The 27,494-nt window shown below is 40.7% G+C and overlaps 1 protein-coding gene across 1 annotated transcript in view; it reads left to right on the forward strand.

Moving 5' to 3' along the window:
• The window catches only part of SLC2A2 (solute carrier family 2 member 2), an 88,153-nt gene that overhangs the window by 37,757 nt on the left and 22,902 nt on the right, over window positions 1-27,494 (forward strand). Inside the window, exons 3-6 of the mRNA XM_073578865.1 lie at window positions 2,164-2,357; window positions 3,620-3,744; window positions 8,794-8,909; window positions 11,336-11,498. Coding sequence (XP_073434966.1) covers window positions 2,164-2,357; window positions 3,620-3,744; window positions 8,794-8,909; window positions 11,336-11,498 — 598 coding nt within the window. The remainder of the gene's footprint in view (window positions 1-2,163; window positions 2,358-3,619; window positions 3,745-8,793; window positions 8,910-11,335; window positions 11,499-27,494) is intronic.

Raw genomic sequence — 27,494 nt, forward strand, 5'->3', positions numbered from 1 at the left:
CAGCATCATGAAGACCAAGGAACACAACAGGCAGGTCCGTGATACTGTTGTGGAGAAGTTTAAAGCCAGATTTGGATACAAAATGATTTCCAAAACTTTAAATATCCCAAGGAGCACTGTGCAAGTGATCATACTGAAATGGAAGGAGTATCATACCACTGCAAATCTACCAAGACCCGGCCGTCCCTCGAAACTTTCATCTCAAACAAGGAGAAGACTGATCATAGATGCAGCCAAGAGGCCCATGATCACTCTGGATGAACTGCACAGATCTGCAGCTGAGGTGGGACAGTCTGTCCATAGGACAACAATCAGTCATATACTGCACAAATCTGGCCTTGATGCAAGAGTGGCAAGAAGAAAGCCATTTCTCAAAGATATCCATAAAAAGTGTTGTTTAAAGTTTGCAACAAACCACCTGGGAGACACACCAAACATGTGGAAGAAGGTGCTCTGGTCAGATGAAACCAAAATCGAACTTTTTGGCAACAATGCCAAACAATATGTGTGGCGTAAAGGCAACACAGCTCATCACCCTGAGCACACCATCCCCACTGTCAAACATGGTGGTGGCAGCATCATGGTTTGGGCCTGCTTTTCTTCAGCAGGGACAGAGAAGATGGTTAAAATTAATGGGAAGATGGATGGAGCCAAATACAGGACCATTCTTGAAGAAAACCTGTTGGAGTCTGCAAAGACCTGATACTGGGATGGAGATTTGTCTTCCAAAAAGACAATGATCCCAAACATAAAGCCAAATCTACTATGGAATGGTTCACAAATTAACGTATCCAGGTGTTAGAATGGCCAAGTCAAAGTCCAGACCTGAATCCAATTGGGAATCTGTGGAAAGAGCTGAAAACTGCTGTTCACAAACGATCTCCATCATCAAACCTCACTGAGCTCGAGCTGTTTGCCAAGGAAGAATGGGCAAGAATTTCAGTCTCTCGATATACAAAACTGATAGAAACATACCCCAAGCGACTTGCAGTTGTAATCGCAGCAAAAGGTGGTGCAACAAAGTATTAAGTTAAAGGCGCCGAATAATATTGCACGCCCCACTTTTCAGTTTTTGAATTTCCACAAAAATGTAAAATAACCAATAAATTTCGTTCAACTTCACAATTGTGTCCCACTTGTTGTTGATTCTTCACCAAAAATTTACATTTGGTATCTTTTTGTTTGAAGCATGATATGTGGGAAAAGGTTGAAAATTTCCAGGGAGCTGAATACTTTCGCAAGGCACTGTATGTTTTGTCAAGATAAAGAGGGGAATAGCCGGTTGCCAGATCTCTCTGGCTGCATATTATCCCCTCTAGGAAAAATGTACGAGACATGCTAAAGTTAAAGATGCCCAATCCTTCTTTTCCATGGCATATGCTGTTGGTTGAGAGTTAGGAAACCCCCATACACGAGCCAGGTTATTTTGACTTTCCTCTAAGGCTTGGTACCACTTTGTACAGTGCTCTACAATGAGCACTACGTCGGAGTTTTAGTTGGAATCCCTGAAAAAACTGTATTTCGATGAGAACCCCCACGAGACACGACTGAGCAATTTACTGACAAATGGAATCAATGTGGACACAGAATTGCCTCCATTCTGGTAGTATCCAAATGAATGGCTTTGTCGGGGTGTCATTGGAATATAGTTTTTCGGGGATTCCAGAGAAAAGCCTGACACATTGTTCGGCATACAGCACTGTATAAATGTGCACCTAGCCTGAAGGTCCATTTACAGTCACGGACCAACCAGCGGCACAATATACTGTAACCACATATCGGAAACTTTGACCAATCGGTTGTCGTTTACGTGCCTATGTATATAGGCAGACCAAAGTAAATGATGTCCCCTGAGCGATCTATACTAGATTAATCAGTGTGTGATGGATGCAACTGTTCTCGGCAGTGAGTCCTGTTTACTGCTTAGAACAATGATCTATTGTGCTCTAGTTCACCCGATGAGCAATGGTTTTGCACTTTCATTGGGTGATCGGCAGTGTGCTTACACTACAAGATAATCGTGGCTCGAGTTTTTAACCAGACTCGCTCATGATTATCTTGCAATGTAAATGCCCCTTTATGAACAATTTACCAGGAACCCTTGAGTGTTTAGTGTAATGACCTGGATTAGTTAAATTTAACCTGTTCTATTCTATCTCCTAGATAATTGAAAACCACTATGCAAAAGTACTAGAGGTGCCGATAGTAGAAATCACAGACCGAAGTGGGAATGAGACAGATGAACCAGCAGTCCACCCATCTGTTACCATGTACTGGTCGCTCTCGGTATCCGTTTTCTCTCTTGGGGGATTGGTGTCTTCCTTTTTTGTTGGATGGTTTGCAGACAAATTTGGAAGGTAAGCAGCATCCATACCTGTGCAGCATTATACCGGATATTGAAGAGAACAAAATTTAATTTTTACCATTATTGGTAATTTTTGAGGTTGCACTGTACTAGAAGTTTTTAGGGTTCTTACTTTTTAAACAACTCTGTGTGCACTTTTAACACCTAATATTAGCCTAAATTATTTTTTTTTAATAATGCAATTACCATAGAAGCAAAAAGTCTTTGGTGGCTGTACAGTAGTTCTAACATATGGGTACTAGAAGTTACCTATGAACTCCGGGCAAACTTGAACTATATAACTTTTTGCATCCCATGATCATTCGTTTGAGAGTTAAGTTTCATCTACTATGAGAAAAGCACAGATGATACCGTTCATCATGAAGAATATTGCTTCCAACAACAAGATTATTCCATTCTGTGAAAACAACAAGAACTTTCAGATCAGAGTTTTCTGTACAGGCATTTGAGTGTATATTGGTAAAAAGTCACACACATTAAGGACAGGCTTTGTAGAACCAGTTATGTAAGAATCTGCGTGTTGTTCTGTACTATGAACTATGCTCAATACAATAAAACTTTGATTATAAAGCTCATTTGTGGAGGATAGGACAAAGTGACATATTAATATTTATCTGTGTCCTGATTCACATTTCGTTAGAAAGCTCAAAATTTGACTCCAAATATGATGAAGTATGTTGCGATCAATAAGGAGAGATTATGTGTAAAAGTGTAAAAGTATTATTGTCATGCTAAAGGTCCTGTGTAGGTCATGCCATCTAGCCATATGCAGTATATCCTCCTTCAAGGGAATCTGCCAGGAGGTTTTTGCTACTTAGTCTGAGAGCAGCACGATGTAGAGGCTCTGGGAGCCTTATTCCAATGAGGAGTCACTTACTTGGCTACTTGCTGCAGTTTCAATAAAATCAGTGTTTTACCAGCAGTAAATTATCACTAGAGGTCTAGTTGTCTTGTGCCCTGTAGTTCTCATGCTCTGTGTAACCCTGACCTCAGCAATGACTGGCAGCTTTATGCCAATGTACACAGAAAGCTGCCAATCAGTTGTGTGAAACAGAGCTCAACATTCATATAACTGGTAGATCTGGAGCAGAAAAAAACAGTGATGGTTATCAAAACTACAGCAATGAGCCCAGCAAGTAAGTGACAGATTACTAGAATCAAGGTCTCTGCCTATACATCATGCTGCTCTCAGATTACATAGCACAAGCCTGGTGACAGATTCTCTTAAATTTCAGATTTTCTTTTGTATTTTAGGATTAAATCCATGATGATTGTAAATACTTTGGCCGTCATTGGTGCCCTTCTCATGGGACTAGCTCCTTTGGGACAAGCCCATGCCTTAGTCATTGCTGGCAGACTTATAACTGGTCTTTATTGTGGTAAGTGGATCATTTCTAAACTTCTCATATTTTCAAATAGTTTTTTTCTTTCTTTATTTTTTATTACAAATAAAATGAGATCTAGTTATTATCACTGTATACCAATAATGTTGGGGAAGATACCTGTACCATTACTAAATGAGCAATCACTTCACACTACAATAGATGCCTATAGTGTACAGTTGTGGCCAAAAGTATTGACACCCTTGCAATTCGGTCAGATAATACTCAGTTTCTTCCTGAAAATGATTGCAAACACAAATTCTTTGGTATGATTATCTTCATTTAATTTGTCTTAAATGAAAAAACACAAAAAGAATTGTCCTAAAGTCAAATTGGATATAATTCCACACCAAACATAAAAAAGAGGGTGGACAAAAGTATTGGCACTGTTCGAAAAATCATGTGATGCTTCTCTAATTTGTGTAATTAACAGCACCTGTAACTTACCTGTGGCACCTAACAGGTGTTGGCAATAACTAAATCACACTTGCAGCCAGTTGACATGGATTAAAGTTGACTCAACCTCTGTCCTGTGTCCTTGTGTGTACCAAATTGAGCATGGAGAAAAGAAAGAAGACCAAAGAACTGTCTGAGGACTTGAGAAACCAAATTGTGAGGAAGCATGAGCAATCTCAAGGCTACAAGGCCATCTCCAAAGACCTGAATGTTCCTGTGTCTACTGTGCGCAGTGTCATCAAGAAGTTTAAAGCCCATGGCACTGTGGCTAACCTCCCTAGATGTGGACGGAAAAGAAAAATTGACAAGAGATTTCAAAGCAAGATTGTGCAGATGTTGGATAAAGAACCTCGACTAACATCCAAACAAGTTCAAGCTGCCCTGCAGTCCGAGGGTACAACAGTGTCAACCCGTACTATCCGACGGCGTCTGAATGAAAAGGGACTGTATGGTAGGAGACCCAGGAAGACCCCACTTCTTACCCCGAGACATAAAAAAGCCAGGCTGGAGTTTGCCAAAACTTACCTGAAAAAGCCTAAAACGTTTTGGAAGAATGTTCTCTGGTCAGATGAGACAAAAGTAGAGCTTTTTGGGCAAAGGCATCAACATAAAGTTTACAGGAGAAAAAAGAGGCATTCAAAGAAAAGAACACGGTCCCTACAGTTAAACATGGCGGAGGTTCCCTGATGTTTTGGGGTTGCTTTGCTGCCTCTGGCACTGGACTGCTTGACCGTGTGCATGGCATTATGAAGTCTGAAGACTACCAACAAATTTTGCAGCATAATGTAGGGCCCAGTGTGAGAAAGCTGGGTCTCCCTCAGAGGTCATGGGTCTTCCAGCAGGACAATGACCCAAAACACACTTCAAAAAGCACTAGAAAATGGTTTGAGAGAAAGCACTGGAGACTTCTAAGGTGGCCAGCAATGAGTCCAGACCTGAATCCCATAGAACACCTGTGGAGAGATCTAAAAATGGCAGTTTGGAGACGGCACCCTTCAAATATCAGGGACCTGGAGCAGTTTGCCAAAGAAGAATGGTCTAAAATTCCAGCAGAGCAATGTTTCTTAAAATGGTAAGAAACTCATTGATGGTTACCGGAAGCGGTTGGTCGCAGTTATTTTGGCGAAAGGTTGTGCAACCAAGTATTGGGCAGAGGGTGCCAATACTTTTGTCTGGCCCATTTTTGGAGTTTTGTGTGAAATGATCATCAATGTTTTGCTTTTTGCTTCATTCTCTTTTGTGTTTTTTTATTTAAGACAAATTAAATGAAGATAATAATACCAAAGAATCTGTGTTTGCAATCATTTTCAGGAAGAAACTGAGTATTATCTGACATAATTGCAGGGGTGTCAATACTTTTGGCCACAACTGTAGCTTGTTGCCAAAATAAGTGTTCCCTGTTAGAAACTTGTAATGCTAAACAGTCAGTAGTTATCAGTCAGTACAGGAGAGAACCATGCCTGGTATGGACCCTTGAACATAGATTTTCAAAACAGTGATGAATATACTCACATGCTTTTTATCATGAACACACTATCACAACAGTCTTACAGTGCCTTGAAGAAGTATTCATACCCAGTTAACTTTTCCTTATTTTTTAATGTTGCACCCACAAACTTAAATGTACTTTATTTCAATTTTATCTGATATTCCAACACAAATTAGCACGTATTTGTGAAGTGTAGAGGAAATGATACATGGCTTTCTAATTATTTTTTAGAAATATAAATCTGAAAATTATGACGTGCATTTGTATTCAGCCTCCTGTAGTCTGACAGCCCTAAATATAATTCTGTGTAAGAGAAATTGCCTCCAGAAGTCACAGAATTAGTAAATTGAGTCCACCTGTGTATAATTTACTCTCAGTATAACTACAGCTGTTCTGTGAAGGATTCAGAGGTTTATTTGAGAACATGAGGGATCAAACAGCAACTTGAAAATCAAGGAAAACACCAGACAGGTCATGGATAAAGTTGAACGGAAAAGTAAAGCAGGGTTAGGTTATAAAAAAAAAAATAGCCCAAGATTTTTGAAAGCAAGCCATAAGAAGTCCCGTTTGCAGTTTGCAAAATGTCATGTAGGTGACATCTAACTTGTGAAAGAAGGAGCTCTGGTCAGATGAGACCAAAATAGAACTTTCTTGGCTAAATACAAAATGCTATGTGTGGTGGAATACTAACACTGAACATCATCACCTTGAAAACACCATCCCCACTGTCAAATATGATGGTGGCAGCATCATGCTGTTGGGATAGTTTTTTTCAGCAGGGACGGAGAAGCTGGTCAGTGTTGATGGAGCTAAGAATAGGGCAGTCTTGGAGGAAAACCCGCTAAAGGCTGCAAAAGACTTGAAACTGAGAGATAGGTTTATCTTACAGCAGGACAAAGACCCTAAACATATTGCCATAGCTGCAATGGAATGGTATAGATCAAGGCATATTCATGGATTTCAATGGCTCAGTCAAAGTCCAAACCCAAATGCCATTGAGAATCTGTGGCAAGAATTGAACATTGCTGTTCACAAATGCTCTCCATCCAACCTCACTAAGCTAGAGCTAGTTTACAAAGACGGATGGGCAAAATTTAACTTAATGGGAATCTGTCAGGTAATTTTTGCGTACCTTAATAATAGTATCCTGAAATAGGGTTTGGGTATTTCAGGATATGTAAATTTTATTGCTGTACAATATCCCATTGTGTTGCTAAAAGCCCCTGAAAATGTATAGTCTTGTGTCGGCTAGCCAAGCATATATAAATGCCAAATAAATATTCGCCCCTTCCAATAATCCTGCTCACCCTTTTGTGCCGGTCTCACTGATTGGGTGGAGCTAGACTGTCATATTACATGCCCGAGGATCGCATTGCTATCCTCGGACTGGCCATCTGCTCTCCTAACTTGAGCATGACAGCTGCATAGAAATACATGCAATCACGTGCAGATCAGGACAGCAGACGGCCAGTCTGAGGATTCCGATGTGATCCTCGGGCATATGGCTGTCTGACTGAATCACTGACATCGGCACAGAGTCGTGGACAGGATTATGGGAGGGAAGAAAGGTGAATATTCATTTGGCATTAACATACGCTTGACTAACTGACATGAGACTATCAAAATTTCAGGTGCTTACAGCAAGACAATGGGGCAACGAACATCAATAAAAGTTATACATCCTGAAAGGGTTGTCCAAGCCCTATTTCAGGATACTATTATTAGGGTACACAAAAATTATGTGAGAGAGTTCCTTTAAAACTTTGATAAAGAAAAGTTTTTAGTGTTACTATACAAGAGAGAATTGGAAGATATAAGGAATATTAACTTTATAGAGGGGTCCACTCTATTGGGTAGAGTTGCTAAAAGAAAGGTACTAAAAAGCCCCCTTCTGATCTGGTGGACTCAACCATGCTTTACACAGTCAGCCATTCATAGGTTCCAGAAGCCAAACCTGCAGAACTGCTTCTCTGGGCTGATTTCAATTATACAAGGAATCAACCCTTTCTGATTGGTGTAAATTCAGCGCACAAAACTAAAAAATTATACAAAGATATTTTGCATTGGTTTCAGTTTGGTACTTTTAGGCCACGTTTCCATGATGAGGTTTTGGTGAATTTTTGACACTGCGTTTTTTTTGCTGCATCAAAAACGCAGCACCTTACAGTACTATTAAATTGGATGGGATTGATAGAACTCTCATGCACATTCAGTTTCTTTTTTTTTTTACACTTTGTAGACTGACCTGCAGTGCTTTATTCAAATCCGCAGCATGTTAATTTCTCTTGCAGGTATGCTGAGTTTTCTATGTGGTTTTTCCATATAGGCTTGCACTAGGTGCGGAAATTCCGCACATGTGTTTTTAGTGCGTTTCCACGGCAGAACAGCATCAAAGATGCATGTAATCCACACCTAAGTATTTCAGTAAAATGTCAAAGCAAAAAAAAAAAAAAAATAGGCAGTATCAAAAACACATCGCATTCTTTATAGCATCACACACCAGAGACAAAAAACGCATCATCAACAATGCGATAACAACACGTGGTAAAAAAAAAAAAAGCACAGAAAAACGCAATAAAATGGCACAAGAAACCTAAATGAAATAATAGGTGCAGAAATTCTGCAACATAAAAACGCACCAAAATCTCGTCGTGGGAACGTGGCCTTAGAGGGCAGCGTCAGCACTCAGCAAGGTCAGGCAAATGCTGGGGCCCAATTGAGGAAGGAAGCCTTTCTGCTCTTATTTATGTCCTGTCTAGTTTCTTTTACACAGGAAACATCTGTGCCAAGAATCCCTATATATTAAAGTACGGTGGAATATATTTGATATATATAATAAATTATTATTACTATCTATCATGAAATTATATATAGTGTTTGGGTAGTCTATGACATAAAATGTGTGTGATTGCTTTTAGAATGCTAATTGTAAATTGGGAAATTAGAATATGGTATAGAAAACATTCACTTTGATTGGCTTGGATATTATAGACATTTGGGATATGTTTAGTAAATTCCTTCTAGGCAGCAGAAATCAACATTGTGCAAAAGAACAATTTATGCGTCAGAAGTAAATAATCTTTACAATATAATTTATTTAGGGTTATCATCAGGACTAGTCCCCATCTATATAGGTGAAATTTCTCCCACTTCCTTAAGAGGAGCTCTTGGAACATTACACCAGCTCGGAATCGTGACTGGGATTCTTATCAGTCAGGTTAGTTACAAATGTATATATATTTCAAGCTAATATATACAGTATCATTGTAGAAGTAAATATAATTTAAGATTAGTATGCACAGTATACAATGGCATGTAAGAAGTTTGGGCACTCCTGGTCAAAATTACTGTGATTGTGAACAGTTAAGCAAGTTGAAGATGAAATGATCTCTAGAAGGCCTAAAGTTCATGATGATGCATTTCCTTTGTATTCTGGGCAAAAAAAACAAATATATTGTAATTTTTTTTGTTTTAAAAATTACAAAAGGGAAAATGGGCCAATGCAAAAGTTTGGGCATCCTTGGAGACTTGTGTGCTCAGATAACTTTGACCAAGGTTTCAGACTTTAATTAGCCAGTTAGGGTTATAGCTTGTTCACTATCATCGTTAGGAAAGGTCAGGTGATGCAAATTTCCAAGCTTTATAAAAACCCAGCCTCCTCTAACATTGGGCCAAAAAACAGCAGCCATGCGTTCTTCTAAGCAGCTGCTTAGAACTCTGAAAATGATGGAGGTCCACAAAGCAGGATAAGGCTATAAGAAGATAATAAAGCATTTTCAAGTTGCCCTTTCCTCAGTTTGAAATTTAACTATGAAATGACAGTAAACGGGGACAGTGGAAGTGAAGATATGGTCTGGAAGACCAAGGAAAATTTCAGTGAGAGCTGCTCGTAAGATAGCTAGAGAGGCAAATCAGACCCCCCCACCCCGCTTGATTGCCAGAGACCTTCAGAAAGATTTAGCAGACTCTTGAGTTGTACATTGTTCTACTGTTCGGAGACACCTGCACAAATATGACCTTCATGGAAGAGTCATCAGAAGAAAACCTCTCCTGCGTCCTCACCATAAAATTCAGCATCAGTAGTATGCAAAAAAAAACAACTAAACAAGTCTGATGCATTTTGGAAAAAAGTCCTGTGGACCGATGAGGTTAAAATAGAACTCTTTGGCCACAATGATCAAAGGTATGTGTGGAGAAAAAAATGGGCATAGAATTTTAGGAAAAGAACATCTTGCTAACCATTTCACGGGTAGAGGGAAGAACAGATTCAATGAAATTTCTACAAATTCTTGATGCAAATATAACACCATCTGTAAAAAAAAACCTGAAATTGAAAAAAGGATGGCTTCTACAAATGGATAATGATCCTAAACACATGTTAAAATCCACAAAAGACTACCTCAAAAGGCGCAAGCTGAAGGTTTTATAATGGCCCTCACAGTCCCCTGATCTGAATATCATTGAAAATCTGTGGATAGAGCTCAAAATATCAGTGCATGCAAGACGACCTAGGGCTCTAGCAGAACTGGAAGAATTTTCCAAGGAACAACTTTAGGCCTTTTAGAGATCAATTCATCTTCAACTTGCTTAACTGTTCACAATAACTGTAATTTTGAACAGGGGTGCCCAAACTTTTGCATGCCACCGTACATAAATATAATTAGATATTGATTCAGAGAATCTATTATGTATTGATATTTATCCATTTACATACTTGAATCCATTTACACACTAGCCACTCATCTGAATGATCACCAAGTAATACTGCATTTAGGCTGTCTTGGCTGCGGCTTCCCTGGTAAGTAGTGTGAGGCAGTGAGGGGGATCATATGCGGGGATCGATATGTGTTCCCCAGAATGCGCATAGAAGCATATTAAACCCGCTAGAGTGCACTGAAGTCACAGATATGGCTGTGGCTACAGTGCAAAATAAAAGTAAATGTGGACCTGGTCAAGTTATTTGGTCAAGGCAATGTTTAGGAAAATCCATTAAGGGCTTTTATTTTTGGAGCGAACTACAGGATGGTAGTGAAGCAGTTCGCTTCTACCAGATCAGGTCTTGCAAGTGACCCCATGGCCACAGATTCCATTTAAACCCTGCAGCAAAGGGTTGAGTGTGTCAGTGGTGGTTTTCAAACTGCAGAGCAGGTGGCTCTGCAAGGTTCAGCCTGTGTGAAGTAACACGGAGCCAAGTGAAGCCAAAAGGCCTGGCACCCCTCAGCGTGATACGGTGGTGCAGCCGCCCACGGCAACCGTCTCAGATACGGACTGTCTTGATATTCATAACTTAATTTATAGACATCTATTATCTGATTTCTTTTCCTGTGTGGATTGAATGGGTTGTTACTGACATCTGGTTAGAAGTTCATGCTAATAGCACCTTTAGAAATATATTTACTTAGAAAATTAGTGATGTATTCAATACTTATTTCATCTGCTGTATAATGTTTATGTAAAATGATAATTAAAATACTTTTACATCTAAGTTTGCTTTGTTCAATGCTGTAATATCATGTTGTTTGCCATCATATTATTACATTTCGGACAGTTCTTGGCATTTCTTTACCTGTACTATGCTTCTGCTGATTCGGTACATAACCACTGTCAGAGTGATAGTAAAAACTCAATGTTGCTCCATTTTAGATTGTCGGATTAGACTTTATCCTGGGCAGCAAGGACTTATGGCCTGTCCTCCTAGGTCTTTCTGGTGTACCAGCTGTCATTCAGACAATTTGTCTGTTCTTTTGCCCAGAGAGCCCCAGATATGCCTATATCAAACTTGGAAGAGAAGAAGTTGCCAAAAGAAGTAAGTGATGTTCAACAGTTCTCTTTATTACAAAATGTAAAAAAATGAATGCAGTCTAGTAACAATCCAAATAGGTGTATACTATGTTAGTAATATTGTGCCATACTTATATTGCACTTTGCAAATAACCTATTCAGAGTGGAAAAGGACTTGAACTCTAGCGCCAATTGGATCTAGCAATCCTAAAAGTAAACATCGACCCTTTTATGACTCCTTGCCACAAGACTTAGAATAAGAAGCCAAACTAGAAACTCTGTTTTCATACTCATATTTTGGGGTGTTTGCCCCTCATCAGTGCAAAGCAGGACATCTGATTTGGCTAGGTGAGAGGCCTCTGACAGCAAGTCTAAAGAGAAACGTTTCTCCTTGTGAGGAGCATGTATTGGGGAACTTGCATTTTTAAAAACCCATAAGAGCATTACATGACCTATAAGTCTCCTTACACTGGCTTTGCACTCCTCACAAGGAGAAACATTTCACTGTATATATCTAATATTGCACTTTTTTATGTTTTAATGCGGAAAATGATTTAACCCAAAGTTATGGTGTGCTTGACTCTTCCCCAATGGCAGATATTGGGTAAAAGGATGGTGAGGCATTTTGGATTTTTGCTTTTGCTCTCCCACAGAAATAAGCTTACCATGGTATTGATAACATCCTTCTCCATCACCACATTTCAAAGTTCTCGAGTTTTTGCTAATGTAGAGGCATGCATTGGTCGCTGTTCTGGAGGAAGACTTTGTATAACAACACGTCAGTAGTCTGCTGATGGGCTCACAGGGCAATTTCATGAAATTTGATGTTCCTGATGTAAAATTGGATTAATCTTGTTGACCATGTAAGTCCATCTAATATTTAGTTTGGTTATGGAGAATCTAAGGCTTCATGCAGACAACAAAGTTGTGTGACATGGATTGAGTACAGCACATGGAGTCTCTATGATAAGTCTCGATTATAGTGTTTTTCTGCTTTTATGTAATAATGAAGGCTGCAGTCAATCAGCAGCTACTGAATGACTGCAGCAGCCATGTGACAGTGTTTATATCATGAGGCATAGGGCTAAAAGTAGAGAAAGGTTGCTGGACAGGTAAGTATACATCTTTTTAAAATGTATCCAGCATACTGGGCCAATTAAAAAGGGGTCCTTCTGTGGAAAAGATTTAAGGTAATCTTTATGACGATCGGTAAAGGTGCTGATCAGGAAAATGTGTCTGAAAATGAACAGTTAAAAAAGGACATCACATTGTTGTAGTACGCGGTTTGAAACTTGAACAGTTGTTTCATTCAGCTACTTGTTACTTGCAATAAATCTGGGTTTTCTTGAACTTTTGACTTTGCTGGAATACAGAATCCCTAAACCTTGGTTAAAAGTTAACAAAGATAAGATACAAAGAGGTAATGCTAGAAAACAAGCCATTACCTAGCTGAACAAATATATTGATTTACTGCAGATAGATTTGTGTAGTTCTAGCCATGACATACTTTGTTTTGCAAATTGTCTCTTCAGAGAGGAAGAGGACTAGAACTCTAGTGCCACCTATTGGAAGTAGTGATCCTATAAGTCAATGTCGGCCCTTTAACGAGCCTTGTCACATGACTTAGGATAAAAGCCAAGCCAGAATCTCAATTTGCAGACACTGTGTTTCAGGGTACTGCCCCTCATCAGTGCAAAGTGTGAGATCTGGTTTGGTTGTTTGAGAGGTGTCTGACCGGTATCCAAGAAGTATCGTTTCTCCTTGCAGAGATTGACATGCTAAGCATGCTGAGATGAGACTTAAAGCCGCAATGCTCCTCTGGGAAATATGCAAATTGTCTCATGAGAGAGGAAGAGGTCTAGAACTCTAGTGCCACCTTTGTTTTGTGACCATGACATAACCATGTGCAGACCTAATATTTATTTATTTTTGTGATCAGCCGTCTGATCATCTGAACATCGTAGTCTGTTGAGTACAGTACACCACTGGTGGCAGACCACGTGATCACTATGGGGTCCATTAGCCAGTGGCAGCACTATGGAAGCATCATATTGTATTGGAGGCACAGCAGCAGCTTCATAATATATGGGTGGCACTGTGGGGGCATTATCCTGTTTTAAGAGTGCTGTGGGTGCACAAAACCTTACTAAATGTATTGTGAAGCTAATGTTCTGTGAGTAAAATAGACAGGGAAGTCATATTGTTTCCCAAGGGTCCAGACGAGTAGAATTTTGTTTGAGCAGTCTAAGACAAGGCCATGCCAAGTTCCTGACCAGGTACATTTTATTTTTTTTCGTACATGCACTGTAAAAATGTTTCTCTTTTGGATATTCAAAATTTTTTTGCGTGTTTGTCCGTGATACACAAGGTTTCATTTTGATGTCACTGTGATAGTCTATCTTTTTTTTTTTTTTTGCTGAGATCAGGCGATATACAGTAGGTGGGAAAATAAGGGAAATAAGTGTCTGCTTTTCCCATTTTTTATGACCACATAAGGACCACTAAAATACTTTTAAAAAAATGTGTTCCTTATTCCATACAAATTATTTTTATATTTCAGACATGTTTGTTTCATTTCTTGGGCGGGGCTAGAACCTGATATGGATTGCCAGGTCATAGATAATTTAGTGACAAAGAATGTATAATTGATGAAGAAAGGTTGAATTTGATGGACTCCAGTCTTTTTTTCAACCTATGTAACCATAGACAGCCCATGAACAATAGAAATGACAGATCTGATAGATATAACAGAAATTAATTTTTTTTTTGTTTAAATATTTTGATGTGCTCGTGATATAAACCAAGCTGGACTGGGACTAGAAAACAGCCCTGACACATTGACCCAACCAGCCCATATACAATATAGCCTTTCCCTGATCCTGAAAATAAAGTGCAAAATTCCCATCCCATAATGTTCTTTGTCACACTACCCACCACTCTGCTAAAGGGGTTGTCTGGCAATTCTAAATTGGGAGGTAAGCAGCACTAATGACATCATGTCTACACATACCTGTTGGTAAATGTGCAGGAATAGTTTACCTGACCTTTTCCTCAGACTACGACATGCCTATTGTTCACGTGTACTTGTAGGTACAAACATGACATTACCACCAGCACTCACCTTTCGATACATAAGTGAGCAACCTTTATATGCTGCGTTCACACATTACCGTGTTTTTGCTGTACTTTTTGAAAAATTGTGGCTAGACAGTACAATTTTGGCACAACGGCAGCAAAAAAATCAAATGTCATAATTTCAAAACTATAAGTTTTGAGGATTTTTTTTGTTTTAACATAGCCTTGAAGCACATTTTGGATTGCTACACGAGTAGACTATCAGAATCCCCATAAACACATGAATGCAGTACAGGAACCACCTTCAGCACATGAATGCAGCACCAGAACCACCATTAGTTCATGATTGCAGAGCAAGAACCACCGCTAGCACATGAATGCAGTGCCATAACCACCATCAATGCATGAATATAGTGCTAGACCCACCATCAGAACATGAATGTAGTGCCAGTATTACCATCAGTGCATGAATACAGAGCTAGACCAGCCATCAGTACATGAATAAATCACCAAGCTTAGTACAGCGATCAATTGCAATGTTAGGTCAGCCCCATATACAATTGTATCACATGAACCTACAATTCCCAGTATATCTTTAACAATGGTAAGGAGATACTGTTACCAGCCATCGTCAGATTATGGACCATACAGGAACCACAGTACTGATGAGACGAAGTCAAGATCACATGTAAACATTTACAATAGGTGACATCAAGTTTGATTGGAGTCATTCCCATCCCTTTTATCTTCATGTAGTACAGACACTATGTTGAGATTTCACGCCCAGAGCTCATCTCTCCAAACTTCCTTCTTCTGCATTTCAGCTGCGCATCCTGAAAGGGTGCCCTTAAAAAAGTATCATCATAGTGCCAACAGAGAAAACCACTTTATATTAAAGATCAAGTTGGCCACGACCCTGCCCTCTATATATTTGGGTTCTGCCCCTCTCCCGATCACTCAGTCTCCAGCTACCTCTATAATTTGATCTCTCCCTATCTGAGTTGTCGGTTTCAGGGGAAGAGAGATCTATATTAACTCTGCTGTGTGTAACCAAAAACGTATATGCTCTTTTCTCTTTAAACTCATTCAAGTTCTTCAGGAATTGATTGTTTCCTTTCCTTAATGATGGCCTGAAACTTCTCAACCGATGACTGGAGAATCCCTTCCCTTCTGTTAAATTCAGGATCTGCTTTGTGTTTGAGCATTTTTTGTATAAGTTTGTTTAACCCCTTAAGCCCCAAGGGTGGTTTGCACGTTCATGACCGGGCCAATTTTTACAATTCTCACCACTGTCCCTTTATGAGGTAATAACTCTGAAATGCTTCCATGGATCCCGGTGATTCTGACATTGTTTTCTCGTGGCATATTGTACTTCATGTTAGTGGTAAAATTTCATTCAAATAACTTGCGTTTATTTGTGAAAAAAATGGAAATTTGGTGAAAATTTTGAAAATTTCACAATTTTCCAACTTTGAATTTTTATGCCCTTAAATCACAGAGATACGGCACACAAAAAAACTTGATAAGTAACATTACCCACATGTTTACTTTACATCAGCACATTTTTGGAACCAAAATTTTTTTTTGTTAGGAAGTTATAAGGGTTAAAAATTGACCAGCGATTTCTCATTTTTGCAACACCATTTTATTTTTACGGACCACATCACATTTGAAGCCACTTTGAGGGGTCTATATGATAGAAAATACCCAAAAGTGACACCATTCTAAAAACTGCACCCTTTAAGGTGCTCAAAACCACATTCAAGAAGTTTATTAACCCTTTAGGTGCGTCACAGGAATTTTTTGAATATTTAAAAAAAATGAACATTTAACTTTTTTTCACAAAAAAAATTCTTCAGGTTCAATTTTTTTTATTTTACCAAGGGTAACAGGAGAAATTGGACAGCAAAATTTATTGTGCAATTTGTCCTGAGTACGCTGATACCTGACATGTGGGGGGGAACCACTGTTTCGGCGCATGGCTGAGCTCAGAAGGGAAGGAGCGCTGTTTGACTTTTTCAATGCAAAATTGGCTGGAATTCAGATCGGACGCCATTTCACGTTTGGAGAGCCCCTGATGCACCTAAACAGTGGAAACCCCCCACAAGTGACCCCATTTTGGAAACTAGACTCCCCAAGGAACTTATCTAGATATGTGGTGAGAACTTTGAACCCACAAGGGCTTCACAGAAGTTTATAACGTACAGCGGTACAATTAAAAAATCATATTTTTAAAAAAAAAAATGATCTTTTCACCCCCAATTTTTATTTTCCCAAGGGTAACAGGACCCTAAAAGTTATTGTGCAATTTGTCCTGAGTACGCTGATACCCCACATGTGGGAGTAAACCACTATTTGGGCGCATGGCAGATCTCGGAAAGGAAGCAGCGCCATTTGACGTTTTTGGCTGGAATTGAGATAGGACACCATGTCGCGATTAGAAAACCCCTGATGTACCAAAACACTGGAAACCTCCCACAAATGACACCATTTTGGAAACTAGACCCCCCAAGGAACTTATCTAGATGTGTGGTGAGAACTTTGAACCCCCAAGGGCTTCACAGAAGTTTATAACATACAGCCGTACAATTAAAAAATCATATTTTTTCCACAAAAATGATCTTTTCACCCTCAATTCTTATTTTTCCAAGGGTAACAGGACCCTAAAAGTTATTGTGCAATTTGTCCTGAGTACGCTGATACCCCATATGTGAGGGTAGACCACTATTTGGGCGCATGGCAGAGCTCGGAAGGGAAGCAGCCCCATTTGACGTTTTTGGCTGGAATTGAGATCGGACACCATGTCGCGTTTGGAGAGCCCCTGATGTACCAAAACAGTGGAAACCCCCCAAAAATGACACCATTTTGGAAACTAGATCCCCCAAGGAACTTATCTAGATGTGTGGTGAGCACTTTGACCCCTCCAGTGCTTCACAGAAGTTTATAACGCCAGGGCGTGAAAATAAAAAAATCGTATTTTTTCCACAAACATGATCTTTTAGTCACCAATTTATTTATTTTCCCAAGGGTACCATGAGAAATTGGACCCCAAAAGTTGTTGTCCAATTTGTCCTGAGTACGCTGATACCCCATATGTGGGAGAAAACTACTGTATGGGCACACGTCAGGTCTCGGAAGGGAAGTAGTGACGTTTTGGAATGCAGACTTTGATGGAATGGTCTGCGGGTGTCATGTTGCTTTTGGAGAGCCCCTGATGTACCTAAACAGTGGAAACCCCCCACAAGTGACCCCATTTTGGAAGCTAGACCCCCTAAGGAACTTATCTAGTTGTGTGGTGAGCACCTTGAACCCCCCAGTGCATCACAGAAGTTTATAACGACCGTGCATGAAAATAAAAAAATTGTATTTTTTCCACAAACATAATCTTTTAGTCCCCATTTTTTTTATTTTCCCAAGGGTAACAGGAGAAATTGGACCCCAAAAGTTGCTGTCCAATTTGTCCTGAGTATGCTGATACCCCATATGTGGGAGAAAACTACTGTATGGGCACACGTCGGGGCTCGGAAGGGAAGTAGTGACGTTTTGGAATGCAGACTTTGATGGAATGGTCTGCGGGTGTCATGTGCGTTTGGAGAGCCCCTGATGTACCTAAACTATTGAAACTCCCCACAAGTGATCCCATTTTGGAAACTAGACCCCCCACAGAACTTATCAAATGTGTGGTGAGCACTTTGAACCCCCAATTGCTTCACAGAAGCTTATAACGCCCGGGCGTGAAAATGAAAAAATCATTTTTTTCCACAAAAATTATATTTTTGCCCCCAATTTTTTATTTTCCTAAAGGGTAACAGGAGAAATTGGACCCCAAAAGTTGTTTTGCAATTTGTCCTGAGTAGGCTGATACTCCATATGTGGGGGTAAAACACTGTTTGGGCGCATGGCAGAGCTTGGAAGGGAAGGACCACCATTTGACTTTTTCAACTCAAAATTGGCTGGAATTGAGATCAGACGCCATGTTGCATTTGGAGAGCACCTGATGTGCCCAAACAGTGGAAACCTCCAATTCTAACTCCAACCCGAACCCCAACACACCCCTAACCCTAATCTCAGCCCTAACCCTAGCCCTAGCCCTAACCCTAATGGGAAAATGGAAATAAATGCATTTTCTTTTAGTTTTATTATTTTTCCCTAACTAAGGGGGTGATAACGGGGGGGGGGTGTTGATTTACTATTTGTGGTGGGTTTTTATGTTAGGCAGCTGTCACACGCTAAAAGACGCTTTTTATTGTAAAAATATGTGCATCAACACATATTGAGAGCTATAATTTTTCAATATTTTGACCCACCGAGTCATGTGAGGTCTTTTTTTTTGCGGGACAAGTTGACGCTTTTATTGGTACCATTTTCGGGCACGTGACATTTTTTGATCGCTTTTTATTCCGATTTTTGGGATGCAGAAGGAACAAAAACCAGCGTTTCATGAATTTCTTTTGGGGGGGGTGCGTTTACATCGTTCCACGTGCGGTAAAATTGATAAAGCCCTTTTATTCTTCGGGTCAGTACGGTTACAGCGATACCTCATTTAGGTAGTTTTTTATGTTTTGTCGGTTTTATGCAATGAAAACTATTTTATATAAAAAATAATTATTTTTGCATCGCTTTATTCTGCGAGCTATAACTTTTTTACTTTTTTGCTGATGATGCTGTATGGCGCCTCGTTTTTTGTGGGACAAGATGATATTTTCAGCAGTCCCATGGATATTTATATGCGTCTTTTTGATCGCATGTTATTGCACTTTTTGTTCGGCGGTATGATAATAAATCATTATTTTTTGCTTCTTTTTTATTTTTATTTTTTAAGGGGTTCGCTAAGGGGGTTAACTAATGGGACAGTTTTATATTGCAGGTCGTTACGGATGCGGCGATACCAAATATGTGTACTTTTATTGTTTTTTTTTTTTTTTTATTTCCAAAAAATGAATTTATTGGGGGAATATTTTTTTTTTTCTAATTTATTTGGCGATTTTTTTTTTAAATTATTTTAACACTTTTTTTTAACTTTATTACATTGTCCCAGGTGGGACATCACTGTCCTGTGACAGATCGCTGATCTGTCACATCACAGATCACTGTGACAGATCAGCAATCTGTCACAGGCAGTGCAGCAGGCTTCCTCGTCGCCATCTTGGATCCGGGGACCTGCAGGGAAGGAGACCCCCGCAGCAGCGCTGCGCATTGCTCTGCTGTGGGGGGCTCAGGGAACCACGGAGGGAGCCCCCTCCCTGCCGATGCTCCGCTTTAACCCCCGGTACACCGCGATCGTGTTTGATCGCGGTGTGCAAGGGGTTAACGTGTCGTGGGCGGTCCGTGACCGCCCCTGACACATTGTGCCAGGTGTTAGCTGTGATAATCAGCTGACACCCATCCGCGATCAGCGGCGCTCACCACGTGGGCGCCGCTGATCGCTATGACGTACTATCCCGTCCCTGGGAATTAAGTCCCAGGGCACATGGACGGGATAGTACGTCATATGGGATTAAGGGGTTAAATATTTGCCTGACCGCTCATAGTTAATTTTTTTCTCCTCATGTAGAATATGTTTGAACCTTCCAGATGATTTTATGGATTCCATCTGCCATCCTAGGTAGTAGTTGAGGATTATCTAATCTTGGTGGGGGAGCGATATTAATCGTTAAAATACTAGGTACTATATTATTCTTGATACAATTTTCAAGGGCTTTTATCTCCCACCAAGATTTTATGTTCTTTCTGTAACCTGTATACAGATCTTTAAACAGAGTTTTAGTGGATACACAACTACTTCCCCCTGTGGGGAGTTCCTCTGTAGAGAAAGCCTGATTAGCATCTTCCACCCATTTTTCCGTATTTATAGGACCAGAAAACAAACCTGCCATAGCCTACCATATATAAATTGGCTAACAAGGGCAATGTAAGTAAAGGGTATAAAACAGCTAATAGAGAAAACCCCTTTATATTAAAATATAACCTTTATTAGGTATGTAAATAGAGCACCCTTCTGACACCTTAGGGTACCGTTACACTTAGTGATGCACCAGCGATCCCGACAACGATATGGATCGCTGGTGCATCGCTAAGTGGTCACTAGTGAGCTGCCACACAGGCAGATCTCACCAGCGACATAGCAGCGGTCGGGGGTCGCTACTTACCTGTCAGACGCGGCGATCCTGACGTCCTCCCGCCCGCGTCCACGTGTCGCTTGTCGACGCCACAGGAAGCCCAGCAGGAAGCGCCCAACGAGAAATGGACCAGGACGTTCTCGCGCGACCAGCAGCGGGGAATCCGGTCGGAGGTAAGTATCAGACATAGCGATATCGCTAGCAATATCGCTGCTACGTCACAAAATCGGTGACGTTATAGTGATATTGCTAGCGATATCGCTATGTGTAACGGGGGCTTTAGTCTAGCAAAACTGTGCCCCCTTTCACAATTGCCCCCCACCCATCCACAATGATAAAGCATTTGCAATCTTTGGCTCCTCCTGGATCGCTTACCACTGCCTGCGCTGTCTCTGCTCCTCTGTGCCAGTAGCAGTGTAATGACATCAGCATCGTGCTGCCTTCATCACACCGCTGCATGTCAGGGTGGAGCTGACGAGCGCTGCTCTGCTCTGCCTCTGTCCTGGCACCACAATGTTCAAATGCAATCACGTCTTCCCAGTGGGCATCTGGCCGGTAGTGCAGATTTTCAGGTTGGGCCTGATATAAACTAATATATTTGTTAGTTGTTTACTGCATATTCATCACAATAATGTGTGATTAACCACAGTCACTGAATTGATGCTACGTGGTCATGCATGGAACTGTAATTTACGTGTTTAATTACCATTAAGAAACAGACAGTTCATTCCTGTTCATCCTGCTTCACTGGAGCAACACAATTTTCTTAATTTATCAGTTGAGTAAAGAAATTTAAAAGGTCATAATCTTTAGAGGACAGAAAAAAATAGAGTAACCAAATAACTAAATATTTAAAGAGTAATCCTGACAATTCATAATGGTTAAGCTTCACCATAAACGTAGATATTAACCCCTTCACCACCTTGAGATTTTATGTTTTTGCGTTTTCGTTCTTTGCTCACCTTCTTCCCAGAACTATAACTTTTTTATTTTTCCATTTTTCCTTCCATAGGGCAGTATGAGGGTTTGATTTTTTGGGGACAAGTTTTACAATTCCACCTTTATTGCTAGGCAGTTCCGTCAACAAGAAAGCAGAATGCTGTTGAAATCGGAGGGCAAGGTGGTAGTCGTGGTTAAGAGTGGCAGCACTGACACACCCTGGCCCTCCACCCTATTAACACACGGTAGTTCACTCACTTGCAAGTCAGGGTCCATTTCATACTGCCAGGAGTCCTTTTCCTTTAACACCACACAATGATAGTCAGAGTCCAGATTCATCTTAAACTAAACAATTTTATTCAGCTCGTCAAGTTTAGTCACAGAAACAGCACAAGATTCTTTGCAGAAGATCACCATTCTGTTCCCTTTACTGTCCCTCACTCCTCCAAGAATATCCACAGGACCCGCACCTTCCATACTGGTCAGACTAACCGCTTCAGGAGTTCCCCACTCGCTTCCCTCTCCAAAGGTGCAGTCGAGAAATGGCTCTTCCATTCCTTACCAGGCGGTAGGCCTTGGAAGATTAAGGTTGTTCCCACGAAGTTAGCTGCTACCATTCTGATGCTGCCAAGATATTCCTCCACACTGTGTGACTGTCAGCTTTAAGGTCCCGGACTGCTGGCCTCCTCAGCTTAAACGTTCCCCCTGGACATGACTGTCCTGTCCTTGCTCCCGGCTCACACTGACTAACTCCAGGAAGCTCCCCAACTACTCTTTTCCTAGCCCCTCCTAACCAGACAAAAATCCTATTGGTCTAACTAATCCCTGTTCTATTCTATTCTACCGTGCTCCCCCTACTGGGCGAAATCCTACACTATCCCTATATCTTTACAACACCTGAACATAGGTACATTGCAATACACTATATATATATATATATATATATATATATATACATACACACACACACACACACACAGCTCTGGCAAAAATTATGAGACCACTTTCAAATGTTCAGTTAGTCTGATTTTTCTTTTTATAGGTATATTTTTGAGTAAAATGTAAATTGTTCTTTTAGTCTATAAACTTCTGACAACATGTCTCCGAATTTCAAAGCAATAAAATTTGTAATTTTTTTCTGACAAAGAAAAATGGTCAAAATTAAAAAAAACCCAGTGCTTTCAGACCTCAAATAATGCTAAGAAAACAAGTTCATAATCATTTAGAAACAACAATACTAATGTTTTCACTCAGGAAGAGTTCTGAAATCAATATTTTGTGGAATAACCATGATTTTTAAAAACAGCTTTCATGCGTCTTGGCATGCTTTTCACCAGTCTTTCACACTGCTTCTGGTACAAAATTTAAGCAGTTCTTATTTGTTTCATGACTTGTGACTATCCAACATCATCTTGATTACATTCCAGAGGTTTTCAGTGGGGTTTAGGTCTGGAGAATGGGCTGCCCATGACAGGGTTTTGATGTGATCGTCTCTTAATTTTTGCCAGCACTGTGTGTGTGTGTATATGTGTATATATATATATATATATATATATATATATATACACTTTACACGACATATGAAATATACCAGGGATGTATGCAAGAAGTGCAGGGCATTAAACTTGCCCCCACACCCCTTAACTCCTCCCTCCTAAAATATGGTCGCCCCCGACCATACAGCGCTGGAACAACACAACTTTTAATTAAAGACGCACATTTTTTTTCTTGCAAAAACGTATCTTAACAGTACTAAAAGTCTCTTTGCGCTACATAAGAGTTCGCTTTTTTAGTGTTCACCTCTGACCTTTTGGCCATCAATATGCTTTGGGCAGGCGCTGGGTCAAAGTATTCCGTGGCCCAAACACGTACACAGTTCACATTAAATTGACCAGGCTCATTCATTTCCTCCTGTTTGAGTTCTTCCCCCTCCCTCCTTTGCACAGAGTATTGCCCTTTAACGCATGTGTGCTGCTCTTACTTTTTCCACTTAAACAATTTTCCACTTAAAAGTTCAATCATTGCTGGACCAGCTACACTCAACTCCGCACCAGGCTCCGGTGCTACAGGGCTCCTCTGCCCCCAGGGACGTGGAACAATCCCATTTTTTATACTCTGTTATCAATAGGGGCAACAGGCACAACTTTCCTTCTTAAAGGGCCATGTCAGTCCTTGTCCTGGCGGCATGCATCCTGTACCACTCTGTCCCACAGCGGGCTCTGTGCCCATGCTCCAGGGGTTGTCGGCAGTTCTGGAGCCATCGCAGGTGTCACGTCCCCCAGTGTCAGCAATAGGGGAGATGCAGAGCCGGCCGTGCAACAGGCAGGGAACGCGAGAACAACTGTGCCCCCCTCCTGGTCAGCGCAACTCCGCCCATATCTCTTCTTCCCTTCAGTCACCCCCACTATCCATGCCGCCTGCCTGGGGGATGGGAAGGGACCCTCTCCTTCCTGGTATCATTCGACTGACCCAGGGACGGAACATCACTGAAGATGGGTCTGCGCTCTGGGCTGTGGAGCAGACTTCCACTCACCGCCTGCTCACTGTCCTGCTCCTGCTGCTCTGGCATCCCGGCCGCGATCGCTCCACGACCATCAGACTCCACCGGTACAGCCTTCGCGCCCTCCGGCTCAGGCACTTCCGGTTCCGCCTCCTCCGATTAAGGCTCCACCTGTTCAGCATCGGACTCCTGCCACCACTCAGGAATCTGCTGTAAGGGACGAGGCTTCCTTTTCTTTCGTCTCGGCAAATATTTAACCCCTTCGCCCCGAAGCCTGTTTTCACCTTCCTGACCAGGTCAATTTTTATAGTTCTGACCACTGATACTTTATGAAGTCATAACTCTGGAACGCTTCAATGGATCCCACTGATTCTGAGTTTGTCTTCTCGTGACATATTGTACTTCATGATAGTGGTAAAAAATGGAAATTTAGCGCAAATTTTGCAATTTTCAAACTTATAGTTTGAAACAACAAGTAACACCATTTTGGAAACTAGACCCCTTAGTATCTATATGTATACTGAGCACCTTGAAGCCACAGGTGCTTCACAGGAGTTTTTAAAGTTAAGCCATGAAAATAATAAAAAAAAATTCCCAGATAAATCTTTTTTAGTTCCAGATTTTGCATTTTCATAAGGGTAACATGAGAAATTGCTCCATACAATTTGTAGTGCAATTTCTCCTGAGTGCACAGATACCCAATATGTGGAGGAAAACAACTGTTTGAGCGCATGGCAGGGCTTGGAAGGGAAGGAGCGCCATTTGACTTTTTGAACGTAAAATTTGCTGGAGTAATTAGCGGTGCCATGTCGTGTTTGAAGAGCCCCTGATGTGGCTAAACACTGGAAATTCCCCCACAAGTGACACTATTTTGGAAACTAGATCCCTTAGGGAACTTATGTAGATGTGTTTTGAACATCTTGAACCCCCAGGTGCTTCACAGAAGTTTATAACATTATGCCCTGAAAATCAAAAAAATCAAATTTTTCCTGCAAAAATCTTTTTAGCTCCAAATTTTACTTTTTCACAAAGGCAAAAGGAGAAATGGACCCCAAAATTTGTTGTGCAATTTCTCCTACATTCACTGATACCGCATATGTGGTCAAAAACTACTTCTGAGGCATTGTTTAAAGCTCAGAAGGGAAGAAACACCATATTACAGTGCAGATTTTGCTGCACTTGTTTGAGGGTGTCATGTTACATTGGCAGAACCCCTGAGGTGCCAACACAGCAGAACCCCCTATAAGTGACCCCATAATTTTACAAACTAAACCTTTCAATGAATTCATCTAGGGGTGCAGTGATTATATTGACACCACAGGTGTTTCAAAGACTTTATACCATTGATCAGTGAAGATAAAATAATTTACATTTTTACTTCCAAGATTGTGTGTTGGCCCCAAGCTTTACTTTTCATACTGGGAAATGGGTAAAAATGGCACCAAAATTTGTCCCACAATTTCTATTCTACATGGCATTACCCCATATGTGGCTGCACAGTACTACTTAGTTATACGGAGAGACTTGAGAGGACAGAGCGCTATTTGCCTCCTGGAATGCAGATTTTCCTAGAATAGTTTGCGGACTCCATATAAAGAGCCCCTAAGCGCTAGTAAAGCAGAATCTCCCCTCAAGTCATCCCATTTTGGAAATTGTAACCCTTTGGGAATTTATCTACAGATGTACTGATGATTTTGACACCATCGACGTTATCCAGAAACAAGCAGCATTGGATGTTGCTGAGTGAAAATTGCAAACTCCCTTTGTAGTGACTAGTAGGCTGCAGTCACCAGTACCTTATGCCCAGTGATGCTTCTGGAAATTAAGCGGGCTCTCATCCCTACAGAAATGCCAAAGATGTGGGCGCTATATGTGGTTTAGGCACACTAGGGCTCCGAAGGGAGGAGGGCATTTGTATTTGGGAGCATAGAATTTGCTGAATTTCTTTTGGGGGGAGAGGAGCCATTTAGCTTTTACAGAGCCTTTGTGCTACCAGTAACATGGAAGCCCCCTATATTTCCATTAACAGATGACAGACCTGAGTGGGGACTTGCTTTGTTGTTGATTGAGTTGAAGCTTTTATTGGGAACATTTTGCATAACATTTATGATCACATTTATCCAGCTCTTTACGCTGAGCACTTACATCGGGGTTTCCATTTAAATCTCCAAGTGACGTGATTCAAATGAAACCCCCGAGTGTTTCATTCAGTATAATGAGGCAGCAGAGTTACTCTGGACTCCGTCTGGCCTCTGTTCACCGGTGTCTTCCTTTTAAGAAGTGGGCAAAATTGTGGCTGAAGGCACTTTTATACATTCCTAAAAAGACGGACACCGCCAGATTACAGATCCACAGTGCCTCCATCTGCCTCATTATAGGGAATCTTCTGCCGGAAGTTCCATCTGAATCATGCACTTCAGAGATTTACACGGAAACCCTGGTGCAAGCGCTCAGTGCAGAGCGCCGGATAGATATGGGCCGAACCTTACTGTGATCTTTGGGAGGCAGAATGAAAAAATCAACAGCATGTGAAGAATTGGTTTTATTATTAAGGCAGCTTTATTCTTTAGGTCAATATAAATAAAGCGATACTCAATTTATATTGTTATTTATGTTCTGGCGCTCTTACACAATAAAACTATTTGTTAAGCATTTTATCAGAAAAATCAGTTTCGTTTGCCACTTATCAGACACTTTTTCCCCACCCCCTGCCCCTTGAACTCACTATCCACTGTGAAAAAGCATCTCAAGTCCATCTTGCTCAGAAGAGTCTGCAAGTGTCATGGGATACAGCCCATTATCTTCTATGGGTAGAGTGACGAGCAGGGAAGGGAACAGACAGAGGCCAACAGAAAGACATTGTGCAGTCTTCTGTGTTATAAGTATTTTACCTTGCATCAGAGCTGATTCAGTTCAAGACAACTCAGCTCTGCTGTATAATATCTGCCATGTTGCTGCAGCTTGTATTTGTGAATGCAGAGTCCTGAACTGCATGACCACACTTATCGCAGAATTCATTAAGTATTATAAAACAGATTTTAAAAACCAGAAAACTTGTTTAAAGGGGTTGTAGAGAGAGAAAATATTTTAACAATATGGTTTAAAATGTTATAAATCAAAATAAATGTCAACACTTTTATGTCCAAAAAAGGCTAAAGTATTCTAGAAATAACACCTACTGATGATAAAACATTGGTAATAATAACGATACCCACATATAAAAAAAAAACAAAGTAAAAAAAGTCATACTTATCGATCTTTTTTTCACATGCCATCTAGCTACAATTACTGGTTGAATACAGTGGTCACATGGCTAGGCAGCCCACGCCATGATCAGCTGCAAGGTAGTAAAGAGGCCAATGGGGGAAGCACTGGAACTGGAATGGAG

Source organism: Dendrobates tinctorius, unplaced genomic scaffold, assembly GCF_039654945.1.
Source record: "Dendrobates tinctorius isolate UK_male_01 unplaced genomic scaffold, ASM3965494v1 ptg000060l, whole genome shotgun sequence".
Classification (NCBI taxonomy): domain Eukaryota; kingdom Metazoa; phylum Chordata; class Amphibia; order Anura; family Dendrobatidae; genus Dendrobates; species Dendrobates tinctorius.